This window comes from Ictalurus furcatus, chromosome 19 (assembly GCF_023375685.1).
Source record: "Ictalurus furcatus strain D&B chromosome 19, Billie_1.0, whole genome shotgun sequence".
Classification (NCBI taxonomy): Eukaryota; Metazoa; Chordata; class Actinopteri; order Siluriformes; family Ictaluridae; genus Ictalurus; species Ictalurus furcatus.
The window spans coordinates 18,635,768-18,647,642 of NC_071273.1; the positions used below are offsets into that span (position 1 = coordinate 18,635,768).

General features: G+C 36.2%; 1 protein-coding gene across 1 annotated transcript in view; it reads right to left on the reverse strand.

The window, feature by feature from the left end:
• Positions 1 to 384: 384 nt before the first annotated feature.
• wnt16 (wingless-type MMTV integration site family, member 16) overlaps positions 385 to 11,875 on the reverse strand; it is an 11,907-nt gene continuing 416 nt past the window's right edge. The window contains exons 1-4 of the mRNA XM_053649948.1: positions 9,998 to 11,875; positions 9,636 to 9,862; positions 5,336 to 5,622; positions 385 to 2,715 (exon numbers count right to left, since the gene is read on the reverse strand). The exon at positions 9,998 to 11,875 is cut by the window's right edge and continues 416 nt beyond it. Of these exons, the coding sequence (XP_053505923.1) occupies positions 2,251 to 2,715; positions 5,336 to 5,622; positions 9,636 to 9,862; positions 9,998 to 10,092 (1,074 nt within the window). The 5' untranslated portion in view covers positions 10,093 to 11,875 and the 3' untranslated portion in view covers positions 385 to 2,250. The remainder of the gene's footprint in view (positions 2,716 to 5,335; positions 5,623 to 9,635; positions 9,863 to 9,997) is intronic.

The window sequence follows — 11,875 nt, forward strand, 5'->3', positions numbered from 1 at the left end:
TTTTGAGGAAGCGAACATGTGGAAAAGGCTTTGAGCACAGACAGTAAGTGCACTCTTTATTTAAAAAAAGGGTTCCTCAAGCATTCTTTGGATGGTTAGATGTTGCGAACGTTTCTGAAAGGTAGGATACTACAAAAAACCTTTAAGTGTTCTTTCAGAGGGACAAACACAACCCTTTCTAAGGAGTGGGGCAAAAGAAACAGACATCATCAGAAAGATTTTACATGTCCTTATACAAATGATCCTGGAGTCTAAAGACATCATATAATATGTACAAGAACTTCAGTTCTACATCCAGCTTCACATGCTAAATACTATACTTTTAGAAAAAGGTTTATTCACATGTTATTTGGATCATTAACAGTTTAAGATCTCTAAAGGTGATTGACTTGGAACTTTTTCTGAAAGGGAACCAGTTTAAAAAAACGTTCTCTCAGAAATACAAGACTGAAAAACTAACGTGGTGGTACAATTAATACTTTTTTCATAACATTGTTCTGCTCTGATTGTTTGGATGGTTAATTGTTAATTCTATCTCTCTACGGCACATCTACTTGGAACTTTTTTGAAAGCGAGACCCACCATTAGAGGTTTTTAGATATAGAACCTTGAAGGTTTCGCCCAGAAGGACAAGACCAAAGAACCCTATGCAGTGATAGATTTACCTCTTTTTTTTCTATAATTGTACTAGGTTAGAAAAAAACAATGGTTCTGTGGTGGCTGTTTGGATGGTTAATGGTTCTATCACTCTAAGGCACTTCTACTTGGAAACTTTTGTGAAAGCGAGACCCCCCGTTAGATGGTTTTAGATAGAACTTTTAAGGCTTTCCCCAGAAGCACAAGACTGTAGAATCTTATTTGGTAACATATTGAGCATATTTTTTCCTCAGATTGTACATGCCTAGAAAGAAAACATGGTTCTGCAGTGGTTGTTTGGATGGAAAATGGTTCTAGCTTCCTAAAGCAGTTCTGCTTAGAACCATTGATGAAAAGGAAATCCAGTGTTAGAGGTTTCTATACATAACCTTCAAGAGTTTCCCCATAAACACAAGACCAAAGAATCCTTCAGGTTAGATTTAACTCCTAAGATTGTACCAGTGATGATTGTTTAGAAACTTAATGGCTCTTCTTGTCACCCAGAAGAACAAGACTGAAGAACCCTATAAGTCTGGATGATTCATGGTTATATCTCCCCTGTTAAACAGTTCTACACAGAATGCTTAGGGGTTTTCCAAGAAAGACAAGCCAGAACCCTGTAAAATGATGAATGTGAATCTTTTTTTGTTTGTTTCTGAAGATTGAACTTGCCTTGAAAAATGGTTCTGAAGTGGTTGTTTGGATGTTTAATGGATCTAGCTTTCTAAAGACGGATCTACTAGGGAAACCCACTGTTAGAGGGCTTACACAGAACTTTTAAAGCGTTTCCCAGAAGGACTTCAGGTTCTTAAATAGTTCTTTGGATTATTAATAGATCTACTTTTCTAAAGGGATTCTACTCTGAACCTTTTATGAAAGGGAAACCCTCTCCATAGAACCTTTAAGGGTTACCAAAGAAGTACTAATAGTGTATGTCTTTGGAAAAGCAGTATCATGTAGCAGACTATTTACATCATATAAGCATTGCAAACTACTCAAAACACATAAGTTATCATAAGCATGATGTTGCTGTATTTTTCAAAGTACCTTTCTTTGAAAAACACACATTCTTTAGCTTCTCTGATAGTTAAGCACTCTGTTGCAGTGTTTTACATAAAACCTTTAAGAGTGTTCTTTAAGGAGAAGTTGAAGAATTTAAGCTGAAGAGTATAACTCAAGGATGAATTAATATCTAGGTGAATATTAACAAGCATAATTGACCATAATCTGGTCAGACTTGATCCCACTTTAGAATCCAATCCACATGGGATGCCAGAGTTTTTCTTTGGATTCTTGGTTGGCTTGGCTATGTTGTCCATGATCTTTTTTTGTATTTGTGGCCAAGTCTTATAAGGAAAACCGTTCATTAGAAGAGGATGAGATTATCCCTTTGTCATAAAGCTGCTTCAGTCATCAGTTCTCATAGTAACACTCAGTACTCATTTAATACTTCATGAGCTTCCTGAGAATCCATCCAGCTACTCAAGCAAGTGAAGGTGTCACTGAACAAAGCTTCTGAGACATGAAATGAAAAGAGGTACAGGGAAGGAAGTGAAACCCATGTCATCTCTCTTTCTATGTCTCCTCATATCTCCCTGTCCTTGGCTCGTCCCTCTATTTGCACGTGTGAATGTCATTCATGGTCTCGCAGCGTCGGCAGCGCACGTAGCAGCACCAGATGAACTTGCACTCGCAGCGTTCCACATGACGCACCACATGTGTGTTGTATCCACGGCCACAGCACAGCAAGTTGCAGCCGTCCGGCCCGGCAGATGTGCGGTTACAGCGGCGCCCCCGAGTCCCGGCCACGCCCAACCGCCGGTCCTCCACGCAATAATTGGGTGACTTGTTGAGGAAGATGAGCTCCTCCCGGCCAATGGGCATGTGCCGCTGTTCCTTTTCTTTGCGACGGAACTTGCGCTTGGTGCGGTCTAGCACCTGTACGCTATTCTCATAACGCTCCTTTAGGTAGTTCCCTACACGCTCAAAGGATGCCATGGTCTTCCAACATGTCTTTACAGCACAGGAGCCTGAGACGCCATGACAGCGGCAGTCCTTCCACAATGTCTTGGCTACAGCCTACATGAAAACAAAGAGGACATGACTGATGTCAGAGTTAACCTGAATTCACATAAGACAGATGTTTTCCCATGTTGCTATAAAATCATAGTTTACAAACATGTAGTTATGCAATCTCAGGTTGCACAGCCATTACATCTTTGTAGATTATGATTTGTTTTTTTTTAAAGCACAGCTTATAAAGTGTGGTTTTGTGATTTCAATGGATTTCTATGGAGTTTACACTTTACTCACACACAAAGGTTAAAAAACGAATGAGAAGACGAGTAAAACGGGGAAGCGAGGCATCTGAGCTCAAGCTTGATGTGACGCATCCGGTATGAATTTATTCAGGTCATGGATATATTGTACACAGCAGTAAAAACACATGCACTAAGAGAAAGGACTTCAAGCCAAATCTTGCACAATACACTGTAGTGAACAGACATCCTGTGCTTCAAACAAATAAAATAAATGTCAATCACTAGAAGAATTTACACGCTTTCTTTTTCTGAGCTATAACTCCAGCAGGCACAGGAGAGCAGGAAAGATATATATTTGTGAATTAATATGGGGAGTTGACAATGATGTTCAAGTAAAAGTTCCCAATTACTCTCATAAAAGTTAAATTACAGCTTCAAATTCTTCACTCAAATGCAAATATAAAGTATAAACTCCTACTTGGTGAAACCAAGGAATGCGGAAAAAACATTAGTTAAGGCTAACTAAAAGCAGTTTTATTCCTATTCCTATTACTATGTCTGTTAGTTAGCTTAATAACTGATAACCAGAGATGCACCGACGTATTGGCCGATAATCAGTATCCCCCGATAAAGGCAATTTTTCACGTGATAGTTTAAAAACATCTGATAATCAGGGCCGATTATATCCTGTCAATCAAAAGAGGGCGGGACAACACATCGAATTCATGCTGTGTGTAAAGATGATGTATCTTGAGTGGAATGATGACAAAACTGCAGTTTATAAGCTATATGTATATAAATATATTTGTAGAGTAGTATATTTCATATCCAGTTAATAGTAATATACATATATAAAAAAGTGTATATTATATATTACCAGTTTGATGTTCAATGATGAAGTAGAAATGCTTTTGTTTGTAATGAGTGAATGTGAGACTAACAGGAGGTTTTTTTAGACTTCAGTCAATGTTAATACAAATTAATAACATTCAATAAGTTAATAATCTTCAGAATTGAGTTCATGTGTTAATGTTAATTAGAGTCATGTGTTTTCTGTTTATGAGACCAGTTACTGTGAAACAACTTGTTGAAATGGAGAGAATAAAGTTTTTATTTGAATTTATTTCAGAATTGTGGAATGAATTATTATTTATTTAAAAGAAGGCATAAAAGGCAGAACTATCGATATCGGTATCGGCCGATATCACTCTGAATAATCGGTTATCGTATCGGCTGAGAAATTTAGTATCGGTGCATCTCTACTGATAACCCACCTAGATGAAAACAAATGAATACAAAGTGTGTGTAGATCACAGTGATGGGTATTAGGGTCTCATTCTCATGGTCACATCTGTTAAACTAAAATCTAAGGAGTTTCAAGGAGTTGCTAAATAGCTGGGAAAAGTTGCCTAAGACTTTACAAATGTATTATTATTATAGAGAAATGTAGTAAAGTATGTCTGAAAAAAGTAAGTAGAACGCAGATATTTTTCTTTTGAAATGTTGGTGGATTGTTTGGCTGATTCTTTGTATTCTACGCACAGTGCTATCTGTGTGATGCTTTGTCGTTACAAACCAAAACTATTTTCAGCAAAATCTGCCTTCTAACATTGCCAAATGGCAAATTTGCATTTTGATCAAGGACAGATGCAGAAGCATGGACATAAAACGGCTGACAAATTGCTGCACTTCAAGTAATCTGTATTTATGATTGTTGTTATCCTGCTCTCTTAAAATGGTTTCTTTATCAGTATTAGCTCATGTCCAAGAGACCTGTATGGATGTTCCACAACATTTCTGGATCTTATCCATACTTTCCCAGGGACGACCAACAAAGGGTTAATTAGGGCTGTGGGAAATGCTTAGAAATGACTGACTAGGGTTTGACACAGTGAAAAGTTAAGACTACATAGAAACAAAGTTTTTTTGAAACTATGCAATTTCCCAGCTGACAGAGAACATTTAACAATCCCAACAGGATTTTGCAGAGATTTTTTTGTGATCGTTGCAGCCAAAAATGATTTTGCTGCAGCTTTCTTTTCCAAATTTGTGATGCAACTTTTTTTGTGCTTTTCTTGTGGAAAACTACTTGAATTTAATGAATACCAAAAATAATCGAAAAATAAAATTCCTGCAAATTAGTTTGCTCCACCTTAGAACCATTCCCAGACCACCCAGAAATATCCCTAAATATTCAAAAACATGCTGCCATAATTGTTATCTGTTGAGTGTATGTCAATTAGGGCAAGAAAGTTATTTGCTACAGTGTCATAAGGTCGTACATATTTACTCATATTAGTGAAAAGCCTAGCATGGACATACCCAATACCACTCAATCTAATGAATTAATTATTAACGTAAATATGCCTTCTTATATATTTAAATATTTTCTCTAGTTCACCCAAAAGTTCAGCGGTCACTATCTGTCTGTCTCTCACCTGTCTCCCTGCCTCGCTGTTATGCTGGTTCATAACGAGCAGGGCCTCGTCTGCGTGTACAGAAGCGTTCTTTGTTGCATGGTCAATAAAACGGCGACTGAACCACGTCCCATAGGCGATGTCATCCGAGCAGCCGCCCCAGTGCCATCCCTCGGTTTGCGAGCCGCTGCCTGTTAGCGTGGTGTCACACGAGCACTCGGTCATGTTCCCCGTACTGCAGGACCGGGTGACTGAATGGACCAGCCCTGCCGCCATGATAGCATAGATGAAAGCTGTCTCTTTGGTTCCTGAAAGCAATAAGATGAGAGGATTGAGAGGAATCACATCAGGCTACTTTATAAACTTGTACACATTTTCGATGCATTTCTACGTCATGGACCCACTTTCAACACATTTACTAGCACTGATTTTTATTAAAGGATGTTCAGGGATGTCCGAGAGCCTGACTTCCTAATGTAGAAACCGTATAGATGTTGCTAAATAAAAATGTATCAAATCATCCGTGACAGCTTCAGAAGGAGGTTGGGTTTTCAAACGTTACCAGGGGGAAATTGGTCAAATAAAGCTGAACAAACCCATTACAAACCTTAATCTGTGTAAGAAAGAATAAACAGGACTTTACAAAAGGAAACACTAATCCACCTTGTTAGACTGGAGATTAAACCAGTTTCCCTCTGTGTACTCATCTGACATGACTGTCACTGATCAGTCCCTCCACGATTCTGCGATTTTGCGATCACAGAAATGAATGCAAAAATCAAGCAAATTCCACAATATTTGGAGGAGCTTGCAATTTTTCAGAATTATCACAGATTTGGGCCAAAATGTGTCATGTGACATCATCACGACACACACATCACGACACACGACACACAAGTACAGCTAAAAGATCTCATTTACCAACAAACATCACGGTGAAAGACCGTGCAAAACTATTTTGTACGATTGCAATTTCACCAATTCAAGCAGTTTTCTGCAAAAAAAAAAAACCCACAAAAAACTCCACAAGTTGCATCACACATTTTTTTTTTAAAGCCTCAGCAAAATCAAACAAAATCTCCGTGCAATTCTGTATGGATTGACTGATAGATTACATGAATCTACAGAATCTACTACAATCTCTTCTTCATACCATTCTGTGTATTTTTTTACAACAATCATGTGCACTCAGTTCTACAAAAGTAAAAAGTAGTCCACTTTAAGACATTTGTTAAAAGGAAATAATATGATGTGGATACCAAAAACAATCGCATACCTTGTAGTAGACCTTAACTTTTTTTTAAACATGAATATTCAAATGTTTGAGTAAGATGAATTATTCAAATCTCTCACTCCTACAGACTCAGTCCTATTTATATACAGTACCACACTTCAAATCCCAGGCACACTAAAAAAAACATAAATAAAAAAATAAATAAATAATAATCCATTTCTTGCTCACAGCTACTGAGATTGAAATAGTTTTGCAGTGAGAAGAATACACCTTCCTCTAGAAAAGTACAGAAATGTATGAATATTGTTTTTGCGGCAACATTAGAACATTTTGAGTCTCTATTGAGAGAACAGATGCATTGACCTACCAACCTATAAATAATCCAGGATTAAAGCAAAGGTAATTCCTCTGATGTCCATTTATCATTTTGCTTAAAAAAAAAAAAAAAAAAAAAAAAGCAAAAAAGAAAAGTGTCTCAGGTTCTGCTTCAGAAATCAGACATTTTCCTTTAAGGAACCTGTAAAGGAAGGAATGAAACATAACAAGGACTGCTGTTATATGGAAACAATCAACAACAGGGTAGAAACAGGATGTCCCAAAGTTTTAGACCAGGTTACACAACAGCAAATTTCCAATTACCTTTTTAAATGTATTATGCATCATACTTTTTATCCATTTACAGTTACATATGGAAAACAGAGAGATGAGTGGCATGCCTCTTTTTGAAAGAAACAAAAATAGAAATTAGTGCCGTTTACTTGTTAAGTGTGAGGTACACATTCATCAAGTAAACTGAAAGACTAGGGACTAGACTATGGCACCAAATACTGTACTACTTTTTCAAAGGAGTACACCACCTCAAGCCTAACTACGCCAACCTCTGGTGTGTTATTGTGATATAATCTTTAAAGGTTAAAATCTTTAAATAGAAGATTCCTTACTTGTACAAATAATCTGGAAAATATGTAGAACATGATTTAAAAAATACACAATGGATTAAGCATGACTTTAATAAAAGTTGCTGAGAAAACCCTTTTGGAAACAGACTTTGGGTCCAGAATGCTTGTTGGTGTATGCATCTGCCCCTTGTCAGTCATTTGATAGACACTCTATGGACCACTATAGATCCTTGGGGTGGAGCTTCATGAACGTGGGCAGGAATCATTCAAATGTATAACCCACCTAACCGTTAGAGACCTAAACTTGAAAGAAAAAAAAAATTAATAATAATAATAATAATAATAATCTTACCTAATGTACCTTTAATAGACCTAATTTAGGATGCAATCTTAGAAGGTCTGAGAAGTGCTTGGATTAAACCTGAGTGGTCAGTTTGACATTTAGACATTTAGACTGGAGGATGCTTTCACACTGAGGAAGTTAAATCACTGCAAATAGGTTGTTACTGCATAGTCAAAAACTGTTTTAACAACAACAACAGCAAAACAATTATCCAACCATCCATCCATCCATCCATCTTCTATACCACTTATCCTTCCTTCAGGGTCACGGGGAGACCTGGAGCCTATCCCATGGTGCACAACAACAACAACAACAATTATTATTATTATTATTATTATTATTATTATTATTATTATTACCTATGAAGGAGCCTAGATTTGACATGCCTAAATAAAAATATTTATAATAATATCAAAAGATATTTTGAAATATAATATTTTTTAAACTAATTTCCTTTTGATGATATGATATGATATATGATATGATGTGATATGATATATGATATGATGTGATGTGATGTGATGTGATGTGATGTGATGTGATGTGATGTGATATGATATATGATATGATATGATATGATATGATATGATATGATATGATATGATATGATATGATATGAATCCATTAGACAGTCACAAAATTCATCTGAGGTTTATAAAGTGCTTTCAGAAAAGGTACTAGATTGTACTTTTGCTTCCTGCTGGTTTGGTACCATGAATAGAGTGCACCTCTGACAGTAATTTTATTGGAAAGCCATAAGGACCAGTGATGTACCGTTACCCTAAACATAAACCACACCACATGCGCCTTCTCAGGTAAATGATCAATATTATAAGTACAAGGAAAAAAACAACACCTTTATTTCTGAGAGTGTAGTGATTGTGAAGCCTGTTCATATCCAAGAGGCGTATAGTTGAGATCATAAGTTTACATCTTGCAGAATCTGCAAAATGTTAATAATTTTTTTTTAAATAAGAGGGATCATAAAAATTGCATTGTTTTTTTTTTATTTAGTTCTGCCCTGAATAAACTATTTCACATAACAGATGTTTACATGTAGTCCACAAGACACAATAATAACTGAATTTACACAAATGAACCAGTTCAAAAGTTTACATACGCTTGATTATTAACACTGTGTGTTGTTACCTGGATGATCAAACGATTGTGTTTATGTTTTGTGATTGTTGATCATGAGTCCCTTGTTTAAACTGCCCACTGTTCTTCAGAAAAAATCCTCCAGGTCCTACACATTCTTTACTTTTCCAGCATCTTCTGCATATTTGACCCGTTTCCAACAGTGACTATATGATGTTGAGATCCATCTTTTCACACTGAGGACAACTGAGGGACTCGTACACGACTATTACAAAAGGTGCAAACATTCACTGATGCTCAAGAAGCCAACATGATACATTAAGAGCCACGGGGTGTAATTATTTTGTGTCCTGTGAATCATGGGAAAAGATGGATCTCAACATCATATAGTCGCTGTTGGAAAGGGGTCAAATATGCAGAAGATGCTGGATCAAATGATCACAAAACATAAACACAGTCGTTTGATCATCCAGGTAACGACACACAGTGTTAATAATCAAGCGTGTGTAAACTTTTGGACCGGTTCATTTGTGTAAATTCAGTTATTATTGTGTCTTGTGGATTATATGTAAACATCTGTTATGTGAAATAGTTTATTCAGAGCAGGACTAAATAAAAAACATAATAAAAAATGCAATTTTTATGATCCGTCTTAAGGCGTATGTAAACATATGACCTCCACTGTTTTTTTTCCTTCAGAGATGATGAACTAAAGCAGTAAAGGGTGTGTTGTGTGGATGTCCTCACCACTGGTGAGCTCGTAGCCGAACACAGAAGGCTGTTTGCTGGTGCTGCAGTTCCAGCGCTCATGTCTGAACTGGGACTGGCACTCTGAGATGCCCAGATGTGCTCCATCTTTAATGCTGGGCAGCAGGTAGGGTTTCCTCTTACACACGTCCTTCTGCTTGCTGGACAGAGGCAGATTAGCACAGCCCATCTTCTCCACTACTCCCACAGACGTGATGCCCAGCCACCTGTGCAAAAAAACAAAACAAAACAACAACAACAACAACTAGTGATTAAAAAAACATAACAACCAAGCATGCACTCTTGCTGAGAGTAGGCTCTTCTACAAAGAAGATAGAAAATAAAGATGCTAGAGTACTTACATCCAGCTTCCCTGACAGCATAACGGGTAACCCGAGAGCAGCACGAGAAAGAAAAGCTCGAATAAATGTAATCCCCAGCTGCTGGTCTTCTCCATGACCGCCTCATTTAACAGGACGCCTGCAGCTCCATGGAGCAACTCCTAGCCGTCACATCAACTCCATCAGATATCACATCACTAATCCTTTATCTCTGGGAGATTGCTTCTTCTTCTGGCGGGTTTTTTTTTTTTATGTCACAATCATCCATTCAATCCAACTACTGCCAGATCCTGTGTCCTCTGGCAGGCGCGTGCAGAGATATACACACGCTACGGTGCCTCACAGCGCTTTGAACTTTTTCTTTTTTCCCCCCTCTGCCGCGCGCTGCCGCTTCCTGATTGGACAAAATGTATATGAATATGCATAAGACGGTCGGATTCTGCGCGCTGATTGGACGGCAGGGGGTTAAACCCACTTGTCAAAGTACGCAGTGAGAGTGAAGCACCTTTTATTATTGCGCCTCAAAAAAGAGAAAACGCGCCGATTAGCTAATCAACTTAAGTGTCTTTTACTTAAAAAATAAATAACAATAAGTAAAATAAAAGAAATAAATAAGTCCGTCAAGCATGGCGCAGAAAATTTATTATTCTTATAAGGCTATTATTATTTTTATTATTATTATTGCTAATAAATATGGACAAGTAAGAAGAAAAAGAGAATGAAATTCAATGTTTTAGTGAAATGAATGTTTAAAACTATTTCATTCATAAGCTTCAGGGAATGTTTTCTCATAACAGCCTAATTCAAACATTTAAAAAAAAAAAATTCCCATTTCCATATAATAATTCAGTCAGTAATATGCTATTATATTCTGAAATACTTATTTAAAACGGTGTTGAAATGGCGTACATGAATAATAAGTTAATAAACGATCATTTATTTTATATAAAAAAAATAATAATAAAATAAATAAATAAATAAATAAATAAATAAACAAACAGTAGGCATATTTCCACGTCACCTTTCCTGATAAGTAAATCTCTATACATTCTGATAAACCTAGGTGAATAATAATTTCATTTTATTACAAAAACAAAACAAATCAACGACCTGAGAGTACAAAAGAAACTAGGTTCCAAACTGGGTTTGATTTATTTATTAAACAACATTGAATACATATTAAATACATAATAATTTCACAAATAGCAAATTACGTAACTTTCAGGATGTGAGCCAATTAAAAAAAACAAACAAAAAAAAAACCTTCTGGTTTGATGAACTCTTCAGCACTTCAGAAAAGTTAAATACCTTTCGGTTTTCTCCTAAATACAGACAAACTCTTCCTAAAATAAAATAAAACAATATATAACAAAAAAAAAAATACTGTTTGGAGTATAAATACTGGCTCCACCATGACAAAAGCAATCCGCATACATTATCCTCATACATTATCATATATATATATATATATATATATATATATATATATATATATATATATATATATATATATATATAATTTCGTACTGGTTCCTAATTTGAGAATATTTGAATTGTGCGTTTAGATCGATTTGTTTTAATGGCAGTTTAAAACAAATTTAAAAACTATTAAAAAATAAAACGGTCAAATTGACACCTACATTGTTGATATAGGTGCACTGGAAGACCACTGGCTATGTGGCATCGAACAAACATCAGCCACATCACGGCATCAGGCTATAAGGGATTCCACCACATTTAGAAATAACCTTCATATTCTAAAATAGCTACTAGATGGGATATAATAATTTATGCCATGTTTAACTCACTATAATCTCATTGCAATCACTCTAGAGACCAGCAAAGTTAATGTTCCTTAATGTGTAAATATAAATGTGAGGAAATGAAGATAGGCATGCC